The sequence below is a fragment of the Heliangelus exortis genome, chromosome 25, assembly GCF_036169615.1.
Source record: "Heliangelus exortis chromosome 25, bHelExo1.hap1, whole genome shotgun sequence".
NCBI lineage: Eukaryota > Metazoa > Chordata > Aves > Apodiformes > Trochilidae > Heliangelus > Heliangelus exortis.
The window spans coordinates 3,967,423-3,995,400 of NC_092446.1; the positions used below are offsets into that span (position 1 = coordinate 3,967,423).

At 43.9% G+C, this 27,978-nt stretch overlaps 1 protein-coding gene across 1 annotated transcript; it reads right to left on the reverse strand.

Moving 5' to 3' along the window:
• Window positions 1-505: 505 nt before the first annotated feature.
• On the reverse strand, window positions 506-27,978 carry NUDT3 (nudix hydrolase 3). The gene is made up of 5 exons (XM_071768165.1): window positions 27,426-27,978; window positions 13,445-13,555; window positions 4,769-4,813; window positions 3,903-3,987; window positions 506-3,105 (listed from the first exon to the last, which is right to left on the reverse strand). The coding sequence occupies exons 1-5, from the start codon at window positions 27,522-27,524 to the stop codon at window positions 2,936-2,938; spliced, it is 510 nt and encodes a 169-aa protein (XP_071624266.1). The 5' UTR covers window positions 27,525-27,978; the 3' UTR covers window positions 506-2,935.

Genomic DNA, 27,978 nt, shown 5'->3' on the forward strand with positions numbered 1-27,978 from the left:
TTTTCCCAGGCAACTCTCAGCAAGACAAGAGGGCACAAGAGGTCTCAAGTTGTGCCAGGGGAGGTTTAGGTTGGACATTAGAAAGAATTTCTTTCTGGAGAGGGTGATCAGACCTTGGAATGGGCTGCCCAGGGAAGGGGTGGATTCTCCATCCCTGGAGATATTTCCAAAGAGCCTGGATGTGGCACTCAGTGCCATGGGCTGGGAACCACGGGGGGAGTGGAGCAAGGGTTGGACTTGATGAGCTCTGAGGTCCCTTCCAACCCAGCCCATTCTAGGATTCTATGAACTGCAGCTGTACCTGTTGCTAGAGAAGAACCTCAGATGCTGAGGGAGTCAGGAGCTGGTGTGGTGCAGGGAGAGATTCAGGGAGCACAGGACTAAAGTTTGAAACGTTGGACAAAGGCTACTTCTACCCCAGGAGCCATTTCCAGTTCAGAAGGGACAATATCAGCTCCCCCCCCAGTGTTATTGTGTTAACAGCATCAATCCATGCCACATTAAACCACTTTCTTGGCACAATTTATTTTTCTGACCCAAACAAATAAGCCATTAGCAAGTCATTAACAATACTCTACCCTAAACTGTCAGTTTAACAGCCCTGTAAAAACATTTTTTTTTTTTTCCTTTTTTTTTTAGTTTAAAAACAAAAAGTGTGCATGCTGTTGATATTAAAACTGCAGTTACTCTTTCAGGAGTACCAGCTGTTTTGTTGCAAAGCATTTTCAACATATTAATCTGTACAGTAAAGACAAAAACTCAATAGAAGGCAGTAGATGGCTGTGTTAGGTGCCACTCTAGGTAAGAGCAGACTGTCTGAATTTCTTGTACACTTCCAGATCCAATATTCAAGCCCTTTTTGAGAGTTTGGTTCAGGTCAATCAGCACAGAGGAAGAAAGTAATTGTACATTCATCTCTAAGTTGAAGTGAACTGAACTGGTGTAATTTAGGCTCAATTCCAGATGCTCAGTTTCAAGCTACTTCTTGAATAATTCCTCTCAGCTTTCTCTTAGGGGTTTTTCATGGTAGCCATCACTGGCACTGCTTTTGGCCTTGCTACTCCACACTGATGAAAACAAGGGAACAAGGGAAAGGACCAGAATAGGATCTTCAAATGAACAGCTTCTTGCCAAACCAGCAAGGATACCATTCCCCCTCATCCCAGGCTCCATGGATATTTCTATCAGATTTTTCAAACTGTAAGTGCTTCTCGGGAAGAGAGAAACCTCTGGACAGTGAGGATTTATTATTAGAGTATTTTTTTGTTAAATAGAGGAGGAAAAAGAAAAAAAAAAAAAAAAAAACGAAAAAGAGTACTGCAGATTTAATTTCACATCTTGGCTATGCTCTGACAAAGGAGAAGTTACTGAATTCAGCAACTCCTTCTTGTCCCAAGCCAGGGATTAATTAATGCCCCTCCCAAAACTTGTACCTGTCCCAACCCATGCCCTCCCTTAGCCCCAACCCTTCCCATTTTATTTCCCAACTAGACAACACTGTTGGCAAATCAAGACAGCAAGAAACTTACATCAATAAAAACAACAACAACAACAACAAAAATAAAATCATGTGAAGTGTGCCAATGCATCTGGGGAACTATCCTACTCAGCAGTGCACTTCTCCAAGCAGCAGTTCTGCTCAGGAGTCAGCTGTACCTTTCAGGAGAGGGAGAGTTTAAACGTTTTGAGCATGCTCCATGGTGCAATTCTAAGTGCTGCAGAACCACAGGCCAAGAGATTGAACACCTGGATTTCTAATCCCCCTGGAATTCTTTTTCAGGGATGCACGTGGTTAATCCAACCCAGGGCTCGTGCAGGAACACTCAGTGAGTCCAATCCCATGGTTTAGCACAAGTTCCAAGTCTCCAGTTCAGCAAGGTATAAGGCATGTGGACAAGAAGAGACATCAGCAGAATGCAGCAGGATCAGCAGAACAGCACTGGTGATCGATGCTCCAGTTTGTTGAGACTTTGACCCCACTTTGAATCCCTGATTCCTACCACAGACAAAGAAATTCAGTTCCTCTCACAGCATTTCTGAAGCCATCTCTTTTTTTTTTTTTTTTTGACCAAGTGTTAGAAGACCAACTCCTTTTCGTTTTGATGGGAATGCAGAAACACTGGCAGAAGCTGTAGGAGAAGCAATGGAGCAGCAGAGATGTCTGCAGGTGATCAAAACACTGCCCTCAACTTCAAGTGTCACTGCACTAAATCAGGAGATACTGATCAGGGAGTAAACTGGCCCAGCCACTAGCACTGTCACAGAACGTGTATTTAAAAAAAAAAAAAACAAACCAAAACAAAAACAGAACAAAAGGCAAACAGATTATTTAGGAACCTTTCTGTTCAGAAGCAGACCAGGATTAAAAAAAGTCCCACAAAATTAAAATGTTAGATTCTCCACCTAAGTGTTTTATACACATGCGCTGAAAGTGACCATCACACAGGTCTGAACAGCACCTTACAGTACAGACTAAGACTTAAAGAGCTGATCTCATATTTGAAGTCTTTTAATTAAAAAAAAAAGAAGGAAAAAAAAAAAAAAAAAGTGGCTATGGCTGGGATGACACAAATGGGACACTTCAGAAGACAAGGCAGAGGCAAAACTGGCAGCCTCAGTTGCCAGGCCATGGAAGCAGTGTAAGGGGAAAGGGGCACTTCATGCACAAAATGTATTTTACAAAATACATATCCAAAAAAGAAAAAAAAAAAAAAAAACAAGAAAAAAAACCAACAACCAAAAAAAGAAAAGAGCCAACAACAAAAAAAAATAATCCCACCTTGCGCTAAATTGCAGCACTCTTAACACTTGCTCTGCCACAGGCTGCTGCCCATGCCTTGTTGGATAGGAGGAGGCATGTGAAAAAGGGGAGAGGGGAGGGAAATCCACGTTTCAGTCTGTTTTTCAAAATTTCTCTCAGCTGGGAAGCCTTCAGTCATCTGATGTCAGACATGGAGCCCTCAGAGTACGTCGTGGTCATGACAGGAGTGCCGTTGTTTGCCAGACAACCTTGCCTCAAGGTTTCAAAATATGAGGCCTGCACTGGTTTGTGATACTGCAGAACTCTGATGGCATCTTCTATCTTAAACCATTCCCTTTTCCTTCCTGTGGGCAAGAAGAAAAATCAGTAGATGCCAACAAAACGATCCTCAGTTATTAGCACTAATGCTGCAAGAATCGTTTCACTCTGGAGCAAAGCAGCAGCTCAAGAGACACCTGGGAATTTTCTTTCTGGATTCACTGATCTCCAGGGCCACCCCCTCCAAACACCCCCTGGATGGCTCCTCTGTTCCCATGGCAGGAATCTGTCCAAACAAACTGGTCTTGCACCTCCTAATTCAAAAGCACACCTTTATTGTGCTTTTCCTGCAATCCTGTTTGAGGCAGATGCCAACACACACCAACCACCACTTGATTTCTATCAGTTTGCAAGTGGTGGACACACTCATTCCATAAAAACTCTCCTGTACACAGCTGGAGGAACATCAGGTTCCAGGTGCTACAGTGCTACTGACCAACCTCGTGCTGAACAAGTTCATTTGCATTTGGAAATCTGATTTAAACGCAAAGATTTCAAAAGGTAACAGCAAACAATTGATCCACGCTGCCCACATGGATTTTCTTCTTGTCTTAAGAGAAGACAGCTCACCATAATCTTTGCTTAGAACCTTCAACTGTGATAATTAAACCCAAAATGCTGTTGAAGCAGCTGCACAGCTGAACTGCCTTCTCTTGGGCCACAGAGCATCTCTTCGATGACGATTTTTTTCCCCCCAAGCAACCAAAAGGAAACACCACTGCAACTTTTCTTCAGCACAAGGATCCCAGCTCCCAGAGGGATGCCAAACTGATGTGGTTTGTCTGTATCAAACCAGTTAATCCAGCAAAGCACAAGATCTTACCAATATTGACAGAGTCCTCCCAGTCTTCCAACACTTCTGTGACGATAAGAACGTAAACATATGTCCTGTGTTTCCTGTCCCGATTCTAGGAGGCAGAGGGGACAGGATGAGGACAATGCCACCAAGGGAATAAAGGCAGGTGTGATGACTAGGAATTGGAATTACAATCACTGTGATGCTGTGGACCCTTCTGTCAAGTTTCTCCCCCACGTTCTGGCTTGTTCTTAGCTCTTCAAAATGGTTGCGTTTTACACAAGGGGTCTGAAAGCGTTCAGAAGGATTGCAGCCCAAAAGCCTGGTTCCTAATCTCTAAGGAAGTATTTGGTGGACAGAAACACTTATAAATCAGTTGCTCAGATGGAAAAAAACCCCATAAGAATAATTTATCTTTTTCAGCCCGTTCTGAAATAGGGTAAAAAAAAATAATGCAAAAAGAGCCATGTTTGGTAGCTGCTGACCCTGCCTCTCCCTGGGACTCATCAGGTGTCAGCACACACTTTTTCCACTCTGCAGCTTGGCAAGGGGTGATGCCAGGTGCTAAAAAACAAAGGGGAAGCACTACTCCCCAGATGGGAGGCAGCTTTTTGGGGCACCAGGAAGGGTATGAAAGCAGCTGAGGACAGTTACTGGCTGCTCACCCCTGATTTTAACCCAAAAACTGCAGGTGATTTTTATTTCAACAAGGAGTTCTAAGTTTGCCTTCAAGCAAGTCATCTAGATTTCCTTCACAGCCAATTATTCATCTAGATTCCTTCACAACCAATTATTCATCTAGATTTCCTTCACAACCAATTATTCATCTAGATTCCTTCACAACCAATTATTTCTTGCATCAAAATGTCACAGCCTCAATGTCTGAAACTTACCTCAAATATTCCCACTAATCTTCCTAACGTCCCTTTCACTCCAGCCTGTGAAAAAGCCAAAGAGAGAAAAAAAAAAAAAACATGCTTTAACAACAGGGATATAATTTCTTATTTGTTGTGCAGGAGCAGCTCCTTTAGAAGAGGAAGCAAATGCTGTAAAATTCTGTTAATCTGAAAACAGTGTGATCACAAGAAAAAGGACACACAAACTCCAACCGTGCACACATTCCCTGGAATTTTTTCTTCTTTTTCTACATTCAGACCATTTTGTCTTCAATCTGGAGGGGAAAAAACCACCAACAAACCCAACTATTTGATGACTTACTAATTGCATATCAATATAAATACCATGCCCAGAATCTCCTCTATTATTATAGCCTGAGCATGGATAAAATTTACTTTGGGGTTTAGCAGTTTTACCTCTTTAAAATCACAAGTTTAGGAAAATAACTTTAAAGTATGTATTAACACATCCACTTACACCACAAAGCAATGTGAGAGTCACCAGACATTTCAGGGATGTCCTGCATACATTTGAAGCAAGCTCACATAAACATAAAATACTTTCAGCATTGTCATGTGGCCTCCTCAACAGAAAGATTATTTTAGATGTAACACAAAATGCAGCTGCTTTGGAACCAAGCACAGACACAAATCAAGAGAAGATCTAAGCAACAGCTTTGTCTCTTTTTAAATACTACTGAGGATTTTACCCACTTCATCTCATTTGCTGTCACTTTTCATACCTCTGCTGTCTCAAAGTGCTGTTTCTCACCTCTGCTCATGAATGCAAAATCCCATCCCACCCTCCTGCCCCTGACACCCCCTTTTCCCCACCCTGATAATTTACATTCTCTCCTTTTCACAGCTCTCAGGGGTTGGAACTCAAGAGCTAGAGAAAAGATGAGATTTTGCTGTGTGCCTGCCTTGGTCTGAAGTAACACAAGCCTCTGGGCACACAACCCAGCCATGCTTGGAAGGTAAATTTGGCTGCTGCCTCTGGCAGCTGAAACACATCCTAAACAGTTCAGGAAAATAGTGCCTCTGCTCTTGCAGAGAAGATAAATTAAAAAAAAAAAAAAAGCTTTGAGTGAGGGCAACTAAATATTTAACAAGGCAAATTCTCTGTCCTGTGCAGCTGAGAGAAACCATTCCCTGCTTGTTCAGCTACTACCCAGTTGTGGTACAGTCATATGCCTTTAGAAAGGAAGAACTTTAATTAATTCAACATTTTACTGAAGTTCCCAGCCTATGAAATGAACACCATACAGCCAGGACACACCTCACTGTTCTTCTAACAATACCTGATGGTAGAGCTGCCTCCAAAAAAAGAGATTTGTGGCTCCTCTGATTACAAAATCTTGAATTCCTTCTGTACCACCCTCCCTCAGCTCTACTTCTAGGAGGAAGCTTTTCACCTGAACCTTTTAGGTTGGTTTGATGAGAAATGCAGAATTTCTTGTCTCCTCATCAGGAATTTGCACCAGAATTTCTGACATTCTGCTCAGCACACAGGTGGGCCACTGACTCTTGAACACAGGGCTATTTCTGGAGCCAAAGAGCAATTCCACGAAGGTCAATGTACTCCAGTGTGTGCTCACCAGCCTGGTGGGACAGATAACTGGGGCTGACCTTTGGGGATGAGTGATTTTACCTCATCTACAGAACCACTGCTGCTAAGCTGGACTCATCTCTCTCAGAAGTGAACTGGAAGGCAAAGAGTTGAAATGAAATTCACTCCAAGAACTCCTGGAGCAGCTGCAAACAGCAGGGGGTTGGGTTGGGTTTTTTTAAGATAATCAGCCAGCAAACACAGAGAGAGGAAGAAAAGGCTTCCACCTTCCAATATACATATATTTATATTTAAAAGGTGAAGTGTAAGCAAACATTTCAGGTAAACTCTTCTCTTAAGCCAATTTTCCTCACTTGCTGCTGGAGAAGGCAATTCCATTGCTCTGCTCTGCTCTCCTCACCTGCAGAAGCAGCAAATCAGGGATGTTGGGATGCTTTAGAAAGCTCTCAAGCCTGACAAGAAACATTTTTCTCCCCCCTCCCAGCCAGCCTGGAAACTAAGGAGGAATATTAACACCATCAGCCTCCCAAGCACTTTATCCCCAGCTCTAAAACTGTGCTGGAAGCACTGCAGGTGAGGAGCTTTCCTTCTGCCCTGCTTCAACAGAGGGGTGACCAAAAAAATTGCTCTGCCTGCAAACTGAGCTCATCCCTCTCCCTTCTCCCTCAACTCAGGCACCCAAAAACCAAAGCACCCAAAAAAACTTAGGCACTTTTTCTGCCAAAAAGGCAGAAAAAGTGATGCCAAGCCCAACAAGCAGTGTAGGAACATCCTGTGGAATTACCATTAGGAACCTGAAAGAAGGGCTAAAGGTTTTCTTCACATATGAATCTACCACGTGCAGCAGTAGTGATGTAAACAAAGGGTTTGAGTCAAACAAAGAATGGGCTGATTTTATCAAAATAATCCTTACCAAAGACTGCAAAGCACATCACCCACTATACCCTGGAGACCTAGGCTACTCTCAGCTTACTATAATGGAAAAGGGGATTTTAAAGACAATTTATGGGACACTTAACACAGACCCATTGGGTTGTTATCCACCCCTTGCTGCTGAAGCACTTAATTGCCCCAGAGTCTCTCTACATCTGTACTTTATTTCATGGAATAAACAAGCTTGGAAGTGAAATTCACAGCCTCACACCAGTTTCTAACATAAAAGTTGCCCAAAACATCCAAGAAACTCATCAATAGCTGCTCTAACAAAGCAAGCAGATCATGAGCAACAAAACTGACAGGCTCCTCTTTGGGTAAGCTCCATACCTCTTGCTGAGCCCTCAGCACCTCCCCACCTCACCTCTGCAGGACAGTGAGCACTTTCTTGGAAAGCTCCAAGCAACAGTCAAAGGCTCAGGCAGGGCTGAAGCTGCATCTAAAGCTTAATTTGCACCAGATGACTCAGGAATTTTTTCCTTGGTAGTAAATGGATTGAGAATCCTCTGCCCTCAGAGGCCACAACAGTGTCTGGCAGAGACAGCACAATTTATTTGGACACATGATCCCCCACCATGCATCAGAAGTGGGGCCCAGGCTGCAATCCTCAAAATTCAATCCAAAATTCATGTGTCCCAGCACCAGCACCAACTGTTCCACCCATAGGTGTGAAAAAAAAGCCAATAAATCAAAGGACAGCATTCCTCAGGAAAAGGCAGACTCAGGTAGAAAAGAGGAGAGGCAGAGCTTGCAAAATAAGCTGCTTTTTCAGTGTCCTGCAGAGTTTCCAGTGTACAAAGTAGTCCTGACTGGAGGAAAAGGTGGACAGGGAAGAGTCCATCAGTGTCACAGCAAGAGCCAAAGTGCTGCTGCAGAGCCCAGTGGGCTGGGCATGGAGGGCAAGGAAGAAAAATCTGGAGGAAATGAAGCTTTACGAGTTCTGCTGCTCATGGAACAACTTGTTTTAATAAAGAAAAATTACTGAAGACATCCAAGAACAGCAGGTTCAGGTTTCAAAGCTGAAAATAAGTTGGGGTCAGATGCAAAAAGCAGCCTGCAGCAACACCATCTGTTCCTAGGGACAGCTTTTATTTCCTTCCATCTGAGCAAGGGAAAATGTGGGTTGGAATTTCAGCTATTTTCCTTTGCTCTATTAGGCTCAAAGCCTGCATCTACTCCAGCTTACTGCTGGGCAAGAGGGCTGTGGTAAAACACCCAAATCTTTGCTCTAATATTTGCAGTAATAAATCCCACTGCTAGCTTGGACACGTCCTAAAGATGACAGCTACAGACCTGCTAGGAAATTCTCTGGCTGTCTCAGAGAGGGTTGTATTTATTCATTTAATTCTTTACTGCATTACAGCCAATATATGCTTTAACATCTGTAAAATAGAAATGATGGAGTGAAGAATTTTAAGATATTTGACTCACTTTGATGAAGCTGGAACACAGGGGTTAACAGACAGCAGTGAACTCGGTCCACTGAATATTACTAAATGTTTAAATTAATGTTTAACTCACTAATGAATATGACTAAATGTAGGAATCTAGATTTAGCAGTACATTTAGTACCTAAATGTAGATCAACACCATCAACCATGGCCCTCAAAGCATTAAAGTCTTCCTGTTTGAGATGTTCATATTCTAAATCACCACCTAAGTAAATGAAACAGAAAGGATTATTCATAAAACATGTTTAAAAGGGGGAAAGGAGAAAAAAAAAGGGCCTAGCAAGCAGATCAAAGTACTGTCATGATGGACTATTTTTTATACTGGCATCAACTGCCTGTTTGATCACAGATCAAGCACAACTTATCTGGCTTTTGATTCCCATGAAGAAAGCACGACCAACAGTCCCATAATTTTACAGAACCTGACATTTACTGAGTATTTAAAGGTCAGGATGTGAAAGATGCTCCAAAATGAGATGCCTTTGGGTTTAACAGAGGAGTGTGGAGGCTTGTTTCAAAGTCACTCTGTAGTAAGTTAAATTTAAGGCATCTATTTCTAAAACCTGTTCTTCACCAGTTGCTCACACACACTAAAAAAAAACCCCTTTATTCCTCACACAAAATGAATTTTGAGAATAGAACAGGAAAAAAAATAACCCAAGAATGAAGAAGGAAAAAATACACTACAGTGGTGCCAATGGCTGCTTTAATGGGCACATCACTTCTCTAGAAGGTGAACCCAAGAACACAGCTGGAGTTTATACCTTTGTAAGGCTGACAACATCATTTTTCAACAATCTGTCAAAAATAAATGGGTTTATTCTGAAAAGGCTGCTCTCATTCAGAGCAAGTGTGCTTGTCTACTGCCACTGTGCTGAATAACAATGCCCAGGAATTCAAGTCACTTCAAATTTTATGCAGACAACACCAAGCATGACAAGTGTTGGTACCTGTCCACTTCAATACCTCTGCTGGGGCAGATTAATCTAGATAAGGACTGCCTGAAACTAGGACAAGGACTTCTAACTCAACCAGGGTCAGAGGGATCAGAGGTTTCACTCAGAATCAGCTTTTCCTTTGCAGAATGTTCTTCTAATATTTTCTTCTAAAATTTTGAGGAGGGAAAAGTCAAGATTTCTGTATGGGACAAAAATCACACAGATAAACCCAAACACAGACATGATGAAATGAAAACAGTGAATGCACAAGTTCCAAATATTACTGCAGGGAAGTGCATTTTAAAAAGCAAATGAATACCATGCAAGAAAGAATGAATTGAGGAAAAACCAGCCTATTGTCATCTCCAAAGACCACAAGCAACTGAAAGGGTAGAGTCCTTCCAGCCCTTCCAACTGTCTCTTATTAAAACCAAATTAGCATCCCAAAGCCAGTGAAAGACAAATTTCTTCCATCACTTTGACCAGCACACAGATCCCCTACTTTTAGGCTAAAAATGACTTTGTGTTCAGCAACACAGAGGAAAACTGATTTTCCCTCTCCCAACACAAGCAGCAAGCTCAGCCAACCTCTTGTTTCCTTGTGAGTGACAGCCATGCCTGTCCCAGGAGAGGAACAAAGGCATCAAACCTACTCAAATTCAGCTCCAGGGTACCTAAAAAAGCCTGAATTCACATGAAAGGGTGAACAAGGCTTACCAGCCAGCACACACACACCAGCTGGCTGGCAAGCAGCCTCCTAAAATACCTTCCCTGCCAAATCAATAGCACAAGCTGGGAAACTGGGTGCACAAAAAGTCCTTTGCAGCTGCAACCCAACAAACATCCTCCTCCTGCGTGCACATTCCCCAGCAAACAGCTCACTGGGCTTCCCAGCTGATGGCCACCTCAGGTCTGTGTTTGGACTGGAAGCAGCACACTGGAAAGCAAACCTATTCCAGGAAAGCCTTGAACACCTAGAAGCTTGCCTGAATTTCCCCCCACCCCCTCCCTGGGTCAGCTAATCTCAGTAATTTTATACCCCTGCCAGGCTGCTTTTGGGAAAGCCTTCATGGGGACAGCATCTGGGGAGAGCTCAGCTTCCCCATCCCAAACTCCTGAGGGTCCCAGAGGTCAGCCCCTGGGCTCATCCTGCTGATATTTTGGAGCTCTTGGGAAGGTTTTTTTCTGTTTGTGGAGCTGCATTTAAGCATTTAGGTGCTTTGCTGGGAAGGACTCAAGCCTGCCAGGCTGCTTTTGGGAAAGCCTTCATGGAGACAGCAGCTGGGGAGAGCTCAGCTTCCCCATCCCAAACTCCTGAGGGTCCCAGAGGTCAGCCCCTAGGCTCATCCTGCTGATATTTTGAGCTCTGGGAAGGTTTTTTCCTGTTTGTGGAGCTGCATTCAAGCAGTTAGGTGCTTTGCTGGGAAGGACTCAAGCCTGCCAGGCTGCTTTTGGGAAAGCCTTCATGGGGACAGCATCTGGGGAGAGCTCAGCTTCCCCATCCCAAACTCCTGAGGGTCCCAGAGGTCAGCCCCTGGGCTCATCCTGCTGATATTTTGAGCTCTGGGAAGGTTTTTTCCTGTTTGTGGAGCTGCATTTAAGCAGTTAGGTGCTTTGCTGGGAAGGACTCAAGCCTGCCAGGCTGCTTTTGGGAAAGCCTTCATGGGGACAGCATCTGGGGAGAGCTCAGCTTCCCCATCCCAAACTCCTGAGGGTCCCAGAGGTCAGCCCTTGGGCTCATCCTGCTGATATTTTGGAGCTCTTGGGAAGGTTTTTTCCTGTTTAGAGCTGCATTTAAGCAGTTAGGTGCTTTGCTGGGAAGGTCTCAAGCCTGCCAGGCTGTTTTTGGGAAAGCCTTCAAGGAGACAGCAGCTGGGGAGAGCTCAGCTTCCCCATCCCAAACTCCTGGGGGTCCCAGAGGTCAGCCCCTGGGCTCATCCTGCTGATATTTTGAGCTCTGGGAAGGTTTTTTCCTGTTTGTGGAGCTGCATTTAAGCATTTAGGTGCTTTGCTGGGAAGGACTCAAGCCTGCCAGGCTGCCACAGTTTGAATTACAGTCTCATTCGGCACCGGTCCACGTGAGGCAGGGAACACCAGCTGAGCAGAGGGGATTATCTCAGCCAGCCCAAACCAGTTCCTTCACTGCAGACTGAACCCATGCCAAGGTTTCCTTTCAGCCACTGAGCTGTCATGGAAAGAGAGCAAAACTCTTCCAGAGAGAGAGAGAGAGAGGGTCGATCCAGATTTATTTTAAGGGTTTGAAAGGCGAAGCCGTGCGTCTCCTGGAGGAACCTTTGGCTTCTGGAGCAAATGATTTTATTATTGATAAAGATTGGGTGGTAAAGGAGGAGTCTGCAGGTAAAAATATTTCTGTTGTTCTGCTCCATTCTGTTGTAATGTGTTTGAAAGATTGGTGAGTTACTGAAAAAGCAGGAGCTGTATCACAAGGTGGAAACAAACTGCAAGCAGCAATCCCCAGTGCTAGAGGGACCTGAAGATCCTAAAGGAAAGTAACTTTTGTGCTAGAGGGACCTAAAGATCCTAAAAGAAAGTAACTTTTGTGTTAGAGGGACCTGAAGATCCTAAAAGAAAGTAACTTTTGTGCTAGAGGGACCTGAAGATCCTAAAAGAAAGTAACTTTTGTGTTAGAGGGACCTGAAGATCCTAAAGGAAAGTAACTTCTGTGCTAGAGGGACCTAAAGATCCTAAAAGAAAGTAACTTTTGACAATATAATCCTTCCTGTCTTGCTGATAAACTGCTAGAATGTAAAAACATTCCAAATGAATGAAACTGCTACATGAGATTAGTCCAGAGGGTCAAATATTCAGCATTTCATTAGAGAGCAGCAGGTACTTCCAAGTACTTCAGGGAAAAATCTTCATAGAGCAGACAATTAAATAAAGCAACTTCTGGAGAAGCTTCCTCCCAAGTGCCCTCAATTAGCCCTTGATTTCTGTTCTGCAACAAAGATTTATAACCCTCTTGAAAGCATTTTTTAATCCTGTCTTACATAACTGTGAAGCTACTTGGTCACCCCTATATAATAATGCAATCATTTCTGAATCCCTCCAACTGGATAATATTCAGAAGTGAACTCTAAAGATGTTTTACAGAGTGCAGTCAACTGCCATTTGTTGTCTTTAAATCCCTTATGAAGAATAAAATTCTTCTTCCAGCTTTAAAGAGGGAAAATATGCCTTCTGCATACAGATCCATGTGTTTGATCCCCTCTCTGAAAGGGCTTCAAATCAAAAACTAAAAACATGAATAGGTGAGAAATTGTTGAGAAACTGTTGCTTATAACTCTTACAATCAATTTCTCTTACTCACAGAAAACCTAAAATATGTATAAGACCAGAATATACTGAATTTCCTACATTTGGAGTATCTTTAGTGGTTCATAAGGTCTTATTTCTACCCAAGCATTAGACAGCTCCACCAAAGCACAGCTGGTTTTTTTTTTAAGTTTTCATAAGTAACTTTCCTTCATACAGAGGAAACAAAATTGAAAGCATCACCATATGCATTGAAATGATGACAGTTTAATTTTTATTTCTTTTCAGCTAAAGGTATCAAGCAAGCAAAAGCTCATTCTGGCTGAGAGCCTGAATTCCACTCTATGCTATCTTTATTTAGGACTCAGATTTCCCTCCCCACATGTGGATATCACCCCATGCTCTTCTTCACCTTAAGCAAAACAACCAAGAGGGATTAAAAACAAATTCCCAGAGCCTGGAAAGGGGCTCAGCAGTGCAGCTCCAGTTCTTGTCAAGCACTCACCTCTTCACAGACTTCTCTCACAGCTGCCACGTTGGGCTCCTCCTCGGGCTCCATGCCACCCCCAGGGACAATCCATCGGTCAGGATGCCGACTGCTGCTCACCAGCAGGACCTGAAGAGAGCAGAACACAGCTGATGGATCAACTCAGGGCACTCCCTTCCAGAGCCCAACTGGCCAGGAGAAGTTGTCTTGGCCACCTCACACCTCCAAACACAACCAATCCAAGGCCAATCCTTGAAAAAAACCACTTTTCCCCCAAAACCGGTTTCCCTCACCTCTTTCAGGCAGCTGGGCTCATCTGTATCAATTTCTCTCTTAAAAAAAAAATGTAAATCTTTTTCTTGGTTACCAGACATGCCAGTATTAATTGTTTTTTGTGAGTAAGTATCCCTGAAACTGCTTTTGTTAATTCATTATGTTAATTATTCTCATTCTAGTGGAGCTCCTGATCCACGACAGTGTAGTCACAAGACACAAAAAGCCTTTTAAGTTTAAGTTTACTTATTTATTTTAGTTTATTATAATATTTAAGTTTATTTCACTCAAGCTTTTACTTGAGATTTTATGTCTACAGAAGACAAAGTATTTAATATTAGAGTTGAAAGTGGAGAGGTGACAGAGTGTTAGGGATATTGTGTGTGTAGAATCATAGAATCATGTGTAACCCAGAATATCCTCATGTAACACAGAAAATTATTCTGAAACTGCTTTTATTAATTCATTATGTTAATTATCCTCATTCTAGTGGAGCTCCTGATCCACGACAGTGTAGTCACAAGACACAAAAAGCCTTTTAAGTTTAAGTTTACTTATTTATTTTAGTTTATTATAATATTTAAGTTTATTTCACTCATATATTAATGAAAGCTTTTACTTGAGATTTTATGTCTACAGAAGACAGGGTATTTAATATTAGAGTTGAAAGTGGAGAGGTGACAGAGTGTTAGGGATATTGTGTGTGTAGAATCATAGAATCATGTGTAACCCAGAATTATCCTCATGTAACACAGAAAATTACTGTAGTGTGTAGAATGTAGACTTCCCAATAAACTGCTTCCTTTAGGACCCTTTGCCACTGATCTACAATCACAGCATTTGGTTAAAAAGTGCTGTTTTATCCTTTATGCTAACATAGGGATAATCCACAATTGCTGGAAGCTTCTTATCTCCCAACTGGTTTTTAACACCTCCATAACTTAAGTTTTGCTGAGTGACTTTGTCCAAAAACTTTTTCCACTCCAACACTCTGAATTATTTCCACTCTACAGAAATATTCCACAGAATAATTTCCACTCTGAATTATTTCAGCCATCACCTTCTCACTGCTCCCAGTGTCACAGAATAAATCCTGCCCCTCCATAGCCCAACCAATTTGCTATTTGATCCAGGACAATAGTCCCAGGGGCAGAGCTGGCTGCTGGTCCCCAGGTCACCAGGGAGTCCTGGCAGGTTGGGAGACACAGCATGGAACAGCAGCAGAGGGAACAGAAGCTGTTCAGCACCTTCTCACCTTCTGCAGAAGTTTGATTTAACCTTTTTGGTACTTTTTTTGGGCCTTGGTTGCCTCTGTGGTTACACTAATGATACCTACAAGTCAGGTGACTGCCCACTGACTTCTGTAATATTTCTATTATATTTATATTTTTATAGATTTATATCTGTATTTATATAGATATTTATATCTAATTTAAAAAGAGATTTTCAGCTTCCTTTTTTGCCTCTTCTTTTGCAGCAGGTACCAAGGAGTTCAGCTCTGGAGCCAGCATTTGGATACTTTTGGTTTAGATGATGTTGTTCAGTGAGGTGGAATCCTCTATTAGACCACTGAAAAACCTGAGGAAAAGGCTGTTTACAAGGACAGACTTTTTTTTTTTTTTCAATCAGGAAAATGCTTCAACCATTTGACAGGAATAATTTTTCCTAAATATGCTCTGTGGCAGTTTCTCATGTTATTCCAGTGTAACTTTGAACAAGTTGGGTTTTTCTTCCTCTTCTAGAGGAACAAACAAAAAAACATTTCTAGATGTCTAGATCTAAACATTTTCTTTCTAGAAACAAACAAAAAAAACCCTAAATAACAACCTCTGGCTCAAAATTTTCCCAAAGCAGACCAAGACATTGTGCTTATTAAATCCACTTCCCATCCATGGGCTGAGATGGAAGCTAAAACCAAAACTAATTCTGGTTTTCAGCTCTCTAAACCAAGTTTGTTCATCAGAGTCACCGTGCTATACTTCATCATTTCACTGGCACAAAGCTTCCAGGCAAAGCAACTTGCTCCAGAAACTTTCCTACATCCCAGTCCAATTAGGTTACAGGCCAGCTGTAACAGTTTCAATCAGACATTTCAAACTTCAAGCCTTCCAGACACTAAAATCCCAGGCTTTACTGTGCAAATGTTGATTTAGCAGTAGGATATGAAAAGATTTGCACTCATTATGGAGAGGAAACCTACCTACAGAATTCGAAATTAAACATCTGAAACAAAAACATGCCTGAGATTTCCAGGGTTTCTCAGTTCTTTTATCTGTTGAAAACTCCACTGCCAACCCACTGCCCTGCAAAGTGATTTTTTTTCTCTTTTTTTTGGTGTTTTCCAGTGTCAGCAGGATCCCACCTGCTCAGGGCAGGGAAAAAAAGGGGGGAAGGCAACAGGTTACATCACACCAGGGTGAGGAGCCACAGATCAGTTGTGGGGCTCCAAACCACAGCTCTCACACCAGGAGGAGCAAAACTGAAGGCAGAAACTGCAGGAGGGCAACAACAATCATTCAGGCAGCTGCTGGTGTAACCTTTCCTACACCTGGAACTAAACTCAGTGTTCTTGAGTGTCAGCAATTTTTTTGTGGGTCCCACCACTGTCTCCTTGTGTGAATCAGTCTGAACTCTCACCTCAACCCTGCAAAGAAGCAGCAGCACCTATCAAACCTCTCAGTGACATCCCTGAGCATTCCTCAGTCTATCTGCTGAATTAAGGCAATTAAAACCCAGCCTAGAAGTGAAGCTGAACGTGTTACCTGTGTTCTGCAGGTTCCTAATGGGGCTGCTTCACACCTGAGAAACCTCCTGGCTCAGGATGCAGCAGAACAGCGTTTCCTTTAGAGCAGCATCCTCCAAGAGGAAGACAGAATTCCTGTCCCTACCCACAGTCCCAAGAAAAAGAGGATCAGGAAGCCATGCCTGAACAGGGAATGTCAACTTCACTCATGGCAGGGCCTTCAAGGCTCAGGACAGCACCAGGTACCAAGGGTTGGGGTGGCAAAGATGTCACCAGCAGCCACCTCTGGTTTGCCACTTGGGCCACTGCAGGCAGCAAACTGCTCTGCCTCTCATCACCACAGCTTTTCCTCTTATCTTACAGGAGTTTTACTTGGTCCTGACTCCTCAGCACAGGAGATCTGAAATTCCAGGTGAGTCTGAGGATAAAGTTAAAAGAAAAGTAAAGGAGATTTCAAGCCCACCTTTTCTTGGCAGGTAAGGAAGCACCAACTTTGTCGCTTCCAAATTCAGAGTTCGAGTTCAAAGAAAAAAAGAAAGTTATGAGGAAAAGCTGTAGAAACAGATCTTTGAAACCCAGCACAGCACACTTCATGCTACTGAACTCCTGCCACCTTCCACTTGTGAGAAAATCCATCTGCAAAGAAAAGCCCTGAACAAAGGCTGCTACAGGAAAGGCTGCTGGACTGCTCAGACTGAGACAATGCCTCAGTAACACACCAGGAGGAACTTCCAGGTGTAAACAAGAGTTCTAGGCAAAGTAAATTAACTTCAGCTGCTCTGGCAGTTGAGGATTTTCTGAATAGAATTAACATGAACAACCCTGGCTGGGAAGGAAAAACCTGTTATTCTCACACTTTTATGTAATCGGACTATTTCCTGTTTAATAAAAAGGAAATCCCATCAAGAGGGAGCAGGAAGCTTGCCCTACAAGGTCATTCTTTTAAAACAGCTTTAAACAGGATATTGCTACCAATGAGCTCTCCCAAGACAAAGGGGCCTAGCTCAAAACCAGGGTGAGACACTGCTGTGTTTGAAAAAAAATCCCACACCTAAAAAAAAGTCCCCTGTCCCAAGACACAGAGATCCCAAATCCGTAGCTTTTGCAGTCAGTTGTTTCCCAAAGTGCTGCAAAGCCAGGAAAATGAGATCTGCTGAAAAACAACCTCTCTCTGGCAACCATTAATATTTGGGTGGAACAGCCCAAGTGCTGTTTCCAAGATAAGGAACTCACTCCCCTCAAACCTTCTCTCCCTCCACCGGGGTGAGGACGAAACGCGCGGGGAAGAGAAGCTACAGGCAGAGCAGGTTGGAGCAGAGGGGTGAAACAGTTCCTGTTCCTGCCAAAACAGGGTCAGAATGAGGTGAGGAATTCTTCAGTTTCAGCCCAAACGTGGGATATAGCATAAGGCTAATTTAGCCCCAAGAAGCCAAGAGAGAGAAGGGCAGCTCTACCTTCAGGTTACACACGGGACAAGGATCTTGTTTGGGGGCTTGGACTAAACCCAAACATTTTTCAGTACAACTGAATTGTAGAAAATAAAGAGCACATAAAGAGTTTGGGTTGTTTTTTTTTTTTTTTGAAGGACCACTTGGTAGCTCCCATGTCTTCAACACCTACATTTTTGTCCATTAACTTTTTTTATTACATAAAAACGTTTGTTTGATGATACACAAGCAGATACTTTAATTAAACAGTCTTAAAAATAGCAAAAAATTACTTACTCTGCTTATTTACACTCAGGCCAAAACACAAAGGCTGACATTTCCATTTTATTCTTGCCAGGCAGCTGTGTTTAAGATGGCCACTGAGATTCTTGGCCTCGTAGGGATTTGGGGGGCAGATTTTGGAGCCAAGTCTTGCACTCTTTTTCCCAGGTACCCCTTCCCATGGCCAAGCTCTGTTCTCCAGGATTAGAAAGACAATTCTGTCATTTCCAAGCAGGGAAATGAGCAACACAAACCTCTCTGGCAAGGCACAAAGCAGCCCTGAAGTAGCTCTCACACACAATCAGTGAAATAAGAGAAAGGTTAGAAAAATAAGCAGAGTTTGAAGTCGACAGCAGGGGCTCCTAAGCAGTGCTAGGTTGTAACCCTGGCAGTAAGGAACCTTCAAAGCAGAATGTAACCAAACAAATAATAAAAAAAACAACCCAAACAAATCCAAAGCAGCCTCCCCACTTTCCCCAGGAGGGGACAGGAAACATGCTGAGACATCTAAGGCTCCCTGGCCCCACTGAGCTGGGAGCTCCATGGGAAAGGAGTTTGTCACTGGGATAAATCTGGGAGTTCCTGATACACAATGCTGACCTTAAAACAACCTAATTTTAGACACATTTCTTTTTTTGTGTTGCCTCTTTTTTTGTCTTGCCTTCCCCCCCCCCCCCCCCCCTAAAATAACAGCATAGCTAAAATAAGGCAGGGAATTGATAGACAAAAAGATTGAGGGACTCCCAGGTTCTTTCATTCTATGGTGGATTTAAACAACCACCACCCATAAATAAAACAGGAGTAGCTACACTGTAAGGAACACAATTCCTAAGAGAGGCTCCACAGATGCATTACAGCCCAGACCAAAGGGGTTACAGCATTATTAGAAACTGAGCTACAATATTATTAGAAAATGAGCTGTGAGCCTTCCAGGAGAACAGTCCTACCCCCACGTGCCAGCCTAGGGACAACCAAGCTGGCAGCTTGCTAAGAAAGAGCAGGCAAGATGTTAAACACACATTTTTTTGGCTCAGCCAGCATTCTGCTGACAGAAGCCAATCTATAGCTACTGCCTCAACAGCCTCTGCACTTTGGTTTGTGTTTCCTATCAAAATTTCAGCCACAAAACTCACGCCACAACTAAAGCAAAAAAAAAACCTCCCTGATGTTTCAGCTCCTTTCACACCACAGCATTATTTATCAGAACCTAAGACTGCAAGAAAATAACCCAAGAAAGCACCACGTTTCCTAACACACTGTGGGGAGGCTGGTGGAGAAGATGGCTGACTTCAATGATTTTTTTTTTTTTTTTTTTTTTTTTTTGCCTGTACAATCTGTCTTTGTTTCCAAGTTTTGATTTAATAAGAGTCTCTGTATTCAGGAGTTTGGAGCTGAGCTGTGCTACCAACTCTCCCCTGTGCCCTCTGACCAGACAGCACGTTGTAGCTGGTGCAGCTCTGTGTCCAGCATAATAAAAACCTTTTATGCTTTATTCAAAGTTAACAAAATGTTCTCACAATCCCAACTGTATTATTGTTACTATACTGAAGGCTTTTACCTCTGACAAAAACTGGGATTTCCAGTCCACCCCAGCAAACCACCTCTCAAAGGAAAAAGCAGCTGACAAATGGAGTTCCAGAGGAGCAGGAGGAGAAAAGAGACCCTGGAGTGAGCAAAGCCAGGCAAAAATTCAGCTCATTTAACCAGCAGAAACATGGCCTTGATTAGAGTCCAACAAAACATGAGTTTTCCTGAGTCTGAACACACAGGTCCAGGCTTCCAGGAGGGCTTTTCCCACCCTCCTGCTCTTCAGGGAATGTCACAAAGTTAGCACAGAGGACTGAGAAGCTCAGTCTGCCTTTTAATGTGACTCTGGAAAAATAAGAATACACACCAGCCACAGAAAACCCCTCTCCTGACCACTGCAGCATGTCCTGGCAGAAGTGTTGCTGCTCCTCAACAAATTTTTCCTTTTCCTCAGAGAAGGGGGGGATCTTCACACAGGCTCCTGGCTCTGTGGCATAATGGGATTTAAGCTAGAAAAGTGGAAGCAGGGAAATAATGGCAAAAAGCTGGAAGGGGAAATTATTTATGCTGCAAAACTAAAGCAGAAATCTTGACTGAGGGATAAGAGGTGAAGTGGAAGAAGCTGAAGTGATTTCAAGTGTTTGGATTGCAGCTACAATATTATAACCACAAAGGAAAAAAAAAAAAAAAAAAAAAGAAAGAAAATCCTGGTTTCAAAATACCAAGGCTCATATTACTGGTATTTCATTCTCCTTGTGACTTGAGAGTGACTGCTTCCTCTGCCCAAACACAAACCAGAGTCCTTTCCCTCCATCAGAATTACATTTCACCACAAAAATGATCATCTGCACCCTGCCTTTTGCAGCTGGGCCAGGACAGAGAAATCAGCTGGAATGCCTGACCCAGCAGAAGAGCTGATAAGGAGACACTCCCAGGGAAAGCCCCCAAACCTGATAACCTCTTACTGCCTCTTCAAAACCAAAAGTTGGTCCTTACACAGCTTGGCCAAGCAGACTTCTTTCCAGAAGGAATGATAGCTTTTAAACTGATTTTTTTTCTCCTAATAGGGAAAAAAAAATGGAGTCTTTTGGTCCTTTTACACAGATTCTGGATGTCAGCAGTTGCCTATGGATACATTTATTGTTTTGATTAACGTGTTCTACTCCTACAGCCATGAAAACTCCTGAGAAACTTTTCAAATACAAATATTTAACTCTACCTGTAACATCAACCTGGGTTATTTACACATGAAAAAGTAACCACCCAAGTCACTGTGAATTCAAAGAACATTCCAACCATCTGAAGCATCTGCAAGAACATCCACCCCCTAGGTAATTGTATTCCTCTGAGTTTCACATGGTAAGGTGAATTTCTGAGAACAAAGAGTTCATTACACCCTGCAAAAAAAAGCAAAAAAACAAAAAAAAAACAGCTATGGAGACAGAAATTTGGATAAACACAAAAAAAAATTGGAAACATCCTTGACCAGTCTGTGCAGTCAGTCTCCCAGTTAGGTGGAAAAAGAACTGATGTTTAAATAAACCCAGTGCCTGTTTCCCAGGTGCTGGGTATTAGATACAGCAGCTGAACACTGATGCTTCCTATTCATGAAGCAGAACTGAGTTTTATTTCCTTCTGTCCAATTTTTATGGGTGACCCCATCAGAGAGGCATGCAAACCAGGATAATTTTCCTTAAAAAAAAAACCAATAAAAGAGTGATGATAAAAGAGTTGGCTTTGCAGACCACAAGAGACCAGCCATGAAAGGATGCTGGGATGAACCAAGTCAGGGAATTATCCATGATTTTTTATTTTTATTTTTTAAAAAAAAAGGGGGGGGTGGAACACAACAAGTGAGGAGAGAAAGTGAGAAGTGTTAAGCAGAAGAGATGAGACAGTGGCCACTGCTGTTAGTTCCTCCTCAGCAAACCCAGAGCTGCCTACACTCCATTTTCATCACTTTCCCTGAGTTGCAGCAGAACAAAACTGACTCATTTTTTTTCAGTTTCACACCAGCTTACAGAGCTTCTGGTCAATTAAGTGAAGATTTAACAATTTCCTTTTTTTTTTGTAGTTTGGGAAAGTACAAGAAACCACTGAGTTTCTTGGAAAATCCTTTATGAAAGGGCTAGAAAACACTTTTGAAGATGGAAGCTATGTTCTGCAGAGGTTTATACTCTTGCTACAAGCACAGCAGAGAAGGACAGGGGAAGGGTAAGCATGAAAACTCTTCCTAACCAGGTCTGTATCCTATATCCTATATCTATATCCATGGAGACATGGTAATGTGTTAGCAGCAGACAGGAAGAATTTAGTTGGTTTTAACCACAACCCTTTTATGTAGCTGAAGGGAATGTACAGAGTCAAGCCCAGCCATCAGAACAGAGATTCTGAGATTTTAGTCCATAGAAAGAAAGTACAACAATCATATGACCCTGAGCTCCCTTTATGTCCCTGAAGTGAAGCACTGCAAAGTGTTTTTAGCTATTTTTATTTCTTTATTGAAGCAACCACACAAAGGACAGCCCAGGAACACTCTGTGACCAGCAGCATGGGCTGCACTCACTCTTATGTCAGAGTTTGGTTCCAAACTGACCCAAGAGAAGCAAAAGGGGGGAAAAAAAAAGATTTGTTTGCATTCAAATGACTTTCCCCAAGGAGGCTGTGGTGGGGCCACATCAACTTTTGGTGCCTGCCTGGGTCTGGCACAGGCAGAGCTCCCCAGCCCCTGTGTGAAAGTTCTTGTTTAGACCCCATTCACAATGAAGAAAAGGCTACCAAGCCTGGATCTTATTCTTTTCCAAAGCATTTCCTCCAAAAGAACTAAAAAAAAAAAGTCTTTAAACACAGCAGTTGTTAATGAGCAGCTTGTCCTTTCAGCAGATACAATGTGGGCATGCTCAAACCTGCAGATACACCAGGGCAGGGACTTAAAGCCAAAGGGTTCCTCTTGATTTCTGGGAAAAATCTACCAGAGATGCTGCCACTGAGCAGGGCTTCCATCTGCTCTGGAATAGTGAGAAGGTAGTGAAAGTTTCTGGAATATTTCCTCATGGGAACAGCTGGTCTACACAAAAAAAAAAAAAAAAAAAAAAAACCAACAAAACCCACCCCACAACTTGTGTTGTGAAAAATAACTCCATAAGAGGGATACTGAGAGGCACTGACACCTCTTAAGCTGAAGAGCAGCCAGCAGTGTGCCCAGGTGGCCAAGAAGGCCAATGGCATCCTGGGCTGGCTCAGGAACAGCGTGGCCAGCAGGTCCAGGGAAGGGATTCTGCCCCTGTGCTCAGCCCTGGGGAGGCCACAGCTTGAGTCCTGTGTCCAGTTCTGGGCCCCTCAGCTCAGGAAGGAGATTGAGGTGCTGGAGCAGGTCCAGAGAAGAGCAAGGAGGCTGGGAAGGGATCCAGCACAAGTCCTGTGAGGAAGGGCTGAGGGAGCTGGGGGTGTTGAGGCTGGAGAAGAGGAGGCTCAGGGGAGACCTCATCACTCTCTCCAACTCCCTGAAAGGAGGTTGGAGCCAGGGGGGGGTTGGGCTCTTTTCCCAGGCAACTCTCAGCAAGACAAGAGGGCACAAGAGGTCTCAAGTTGTGCCAGGGGAGGTTTAGGTTGGACATTAGAAAGAATTTCTTTCTGGAGAGGGTGCTCAGCCATTGGAATGGGCTGCCCAGGGAAGGGGTGGATTCTCCATCCCTGGAGATATTTCCAAAGAGCCTGGATGTGGCACTCAGTGCCATGGGCTGGGAACCACGGGGGGAGTGGAGCAAGGCTTGGACTTGATGAGCTCTGAGGTCCCTTCCAACCCAGCCCATTCTAGGATTCTATGATTCTCTACCAAGACAGGGAATGGGTTGGGAGGTAAGACCAGACTTGGGATCTCCTGATCTGCACATTCTCCATGTTTGCAGAAGCAGCAAATCTCAAGGGAGTTGACTCCATTTGAAAAGATGAAAATAGCAGAGTCCTGGCATTCAGCTGCTGAAAGGTCCTTTGAAGTCTGTTCACACTCTCTCTGAATTAATCCTCTGGGTTCCCCTGTTCTCCCTCCTCCCAGAGACATCCTCTGTGCTGGCTCCCTGCTTATCAAACAACACAAATAGAGATGATTTTTTTCTTTCTTTCCACACAGCCCAATTAAGAAACAGATTTTTTTTTTAACCCCACTCAAAAGTCATGTTGAAATGAATTCCCCTTCTATTTCATTTGACAGGCACACATCCCAGAGACATCTTTCCAGCCAACCTTTGGTCTTCCAAAAACGTTTCAGAGCTCCTTTTATTTGCACAAGTGGGGGCTTCCAAATGCAACAAGAAAATGGGCAATTTCGAGCACCATAAAGTGAAAATAAATCACTTAAAAACTAAAAAAAGAGACAAAGTGTAACTATTTTAAGACCTTTTCTTTGCAAATGCAATGCCCAGCCAGGACATGCTGGTTTAGCAAGCTCCACTGATTGCTAAGATTTTAAAGAAATCAATGCACTGCAGAGGTAGGGGGTAAACACTTAAAAAGAAAAGATGTAGCCTCCTCTCTGAGTGCAAAGAGATTTTTTTCTTATTCCTTCTTGTTCGTTGATAAATTTCTTGAAATTCAGAAACCAATTTGGGCTTCCAAATGGGTTGTTTTGTTTTGGTTTTTTAATTCCTAGTAGGAAGCAAAGGAGAAACACAAGAAGGAAAGCAAGAACCAAGATCTACTATTTCTTAAGTGCTTAAAAGAAACAGTATCCAGAAAGAGCCAGTCCTGGGAAAAAATACTTTAATATAGAAAGTTTAAATTATTTATCAAAACATTCTTCTTTTTACTTTATTTTTCAGGAGTAAGCTTTGAATAGATCTTTAACAGATTCTGGTTTTTTCCTCCCTTCCCTGGAGAGGCCTTTTAAATCCCAATTTCCATTAAAATAGAAGTAATCAATAATAAAATTGTAGCACAAAAAACCTGTATTATTCTCCAACAGAAAACCATGGAATCTTTCACAGCTGTATTAAACTATATCACTAAATGTGCACAGATAACACCTTTCTTGTTATCAAAAAAGTGCAAGTTGCAATTAATTAGACATGCAGAGACTTCTCTCCAAGTTTAAATCAGTGCCAACAAATGAGAACTGACCTAAGAAATAATTAGCAAGGGAAATGAATAAAAATCAAGGGGTCCTGCTTGCTGATGTCAATAATTGATAGGAGCATAACTGAAATGGCTTCTGGGCCTTTTGTCTGAGATGAGGAGCAGTACCTGGGAGAGGAGTGTGTCCTGCTCTGGGTGTGTTCAGTGTGCTCTGAGCTTTCCTAAATGCATTGGTGAGGCCACACCTGGAGTATTGTGTCCAGTTCTGGGCCCCTCAGTTCAAGAAGGACAGGGAAGTGCTTGAAAGAGTCCAGTGCAGAGCTACTGAGATGATTAAGGGAGTGGAACATCTCCCTTATGAGGAAAGGCTGAGGGAGCTGGGTCTCTTTAGTTTGGAGAAAAGGAGACTGAGAGGTGACCTCATCAATGTTTTCAAATATGTAAGGGGTGAGTGTCAGGGAGATGGAGTTAGGCTTTTCTCAGTGGTGACCAGTGATAGGACAAGGGGTAATGGGTGTAAATTGGAGCATAGGAGGTTCAAGTTGAATATCAGAAAAAATTTTTTTACTGTAAGGGTGACAGAGCCCTGGAACAGGCTGCCCAGGGGGGTTGTGGAGTCTCCTTCACTGGAGACATTCAAACCCCACCTGGACACGTTCCTAGGGGATGTACTCTAGGGGCCCCTGCTCTGGCAGGGGGGGTTGGACTAGATGATCTTTCCAGGTCCCTTCCAACCCCTAGGATTCTAGGATTCTGTGATTCTATGAAATGCATTTGGTGGCAAATCCCACTTTACAACAGCTAAAAGGGCTGAAAGGTTGGGTGATGTCTTCAGGAAGCCAGGCCAAAAGGAAACCAACCTGTTATTCATTGTTTCAGTATTTCTGGGGTTCCTTTATATTAAAAAAAAAAAAATCAAAAAAGCCAAAGCAGCACACACATATCTACCTGCTTGAGGGAATCCATTTCCATCCCAGCATTTACAAAGCTGCTCCTTGCTGTGCCACAGGACACCACCACACCACCAGTTTGTACTGGGGAAAGCAGAACAACACTGACCAAAGCTCAAGAGAAAATGCTGCTCACAGGAGCACCTCCTCACCCTGACACCCATCTCCCACAGCTTCAAAAGAGAGGTGTGGAAATGCAGAGGCACAGGGGGTTCAGCCACCTCAACTCCTGCCTTTGGAACTGGATTTTTCTACTCTGGGTCTTCCCTAAAGCCTGAAAGTGCACCAGGAAAAGTTCAATCTGCTTCAGGTTGCTGCAAGCCACAACACAGAGACAAAACTCTGACATCAAAATGGCTTTAAAGCTCAACCTTCACCCAGCCAGCTGAACCTCCACTGCAAAGAAATTTGTCACAAGTCAGGGTGCCAACAGAATGAGTTCACTTTTCCTTCTTCAGTCTTGGGTCAGTACCATGACACTGCCAGGTTGAGAGACCTTTGTGTCACCAAGACCTGAAGAGCTCTGAGATGTCACCCACCACTGCCATGGGGTAAGCTCATGTCACCCTGTAAAGACTGACCACCTTGTCACTCAAAAACCTTGTCACTCTTAAAACTACATTTTTATCTCCAACCACACTGTAACCAAACGTGGCCAAGCAGTTGAGAACTCCCTCACAATCTGTGTGCAATTGCACCAGGAAACACAAGTGCCTCCAACCCCCCCCAGGCTGCAGAGCCCCAGGATGGTGACACAGCACAATTATCTTCTCCACAGTGAGTTCAAAGTACCATAAATTTCCTGAAAGTCAGTGGGAAGGCCCAGCCTATGATGAGCACTTCACCAAAACACTGTTTTCATCTCAGACCATTCATGCTTGAAATGTTGATGCTCTTCACCATGACAGCACAGCTACAAAGGGCTCCTTAAGCCTCCTTCCTTCCCCATGTTAAAGAATAACTGAACAGTATGCTAATTCACTTTCCTCCAGTGAACTGTCTGCATTCCCTTCCCATTTCCTGTAGCTACAAATATGATAATCAGGAGAACAAAGACTTTAGCACAGCCACTCAGGAACCACTACATGAAAAGTATGCCTGATTTTAGAAGGAAAAAAAAAAAAGAGAGACCTGCAGCCTAGCTTGGCCTCAGTACCCCAAGAAGATATTAAAAAATAGTGAGTAAAGTTCCCCTTTTTAACTTCACGGACAATACAACCAGTCAGCAACACAACCATTCTTGAACACCCCATCTACCTTTAATTCCCACTTCCTCCCAAGCCTCTCTGGACAGCAACTTCTGGCACTCCATCAGTCCCCTTTTATCCCAGTTTCTTTTTATAAATCCAAGGTCAGGTTTCCTCTCCCATCTCATGTGATGTGCTGGACTGAAGTTCTGCCAGCGTGGTCGGTCCACTCCACTGCCAAATCCCATCGTGTACCACAACACTCCTTACCAGACTATTCCACTACCCCAGCACCACTTCATTCTGAGCATTTATCATTTTTGGGTTTTTCTTCTGGTGAACAGAGAGAAATAAAGACAAGCAAGAAACCAACTTTCCCAGCCACGCTTATTTCAGCCCTTGGGGGGGACCCCAACCCAACCAACCCAACCCTTCACCCAAGTCCCACCCGGGGGTCTCAGGGTGCTGGAAGGAGGAAGGGGGGTCCCTGACTTCACCCCCCAGCCCTGCCCCAGGGGGTTTCATGTCTCCAGCCCTCACCTCCTCCTCGCTCTCGCTGCGGAAGCACAGGCAGGCCGCCCGCTTCTTGTAGCCGTCCCCATCGTAGGTGCGCGTCTGGTTGGACTTGAGCTTCATCATCCTCCTCCTCCTCCTCCTCCTCTCCCAGGGGGCGGCTGGAGGGGGGGGGGAAGGGGCAGGGCAGGCCGGAGGACGGGGAGGCCCGGGGCCTAAAGGGCGGGGGCGGGCAGGGTGGCGGCGCCGGGAAGGACCCGCGGGGCTCCCGTGAGGGGCGGGCGGGGAAGGACGGGGAAGGGAGGGAGGGAGGGGGGGGGGGGGGTAACGGAGGGAGGGGGTGGCCGCCTCCCCGCGACAGTCTCTTTCTCTGTCTCGCTCTGTCTCCCGCAAGCCGGGAGCCGCCCGCTACGCGCTGCCGCCTTTCGCCCGCCTCATCCCGCCCTTCACTTCCAGCCGCTCCGCCACCGCTACCAGCGCTCCGGCCACCGCCGACGACGACGACCGCGACGCCATCTTGGGGCACGCTACGCAAACGGCGTAGAGCCGGCGGGCGGGGGAGGCGGCGCCTGTCCCTTAG

Excerpts from the sequence above, each read along its gene's own strand:
- NUDT3 (XM_071768165.1), bottom strand. The coding sequence starts at position 27,524 with ATGATGAAGCTCAAGTCCAACCAGACGCGCACCTACGATGGGGACGGC. Across the intron at positions 13,556-27,425 it reads GCAGCGAGAGCGAGGAGGAG|GTCCTGCTGGTGAGCAGCAG; the intron begins GTGAGGGCTGGA and ends TGCTCTCTTCAG. Across the intron at positions 4,814-13,444 it reads TGAGAGAAGTCTGTGAAGAG|GCTGGAGTGAAAGGGACGTT; the intron begins GTGAGTGCTTGA and ends GCTTTTTCACAG.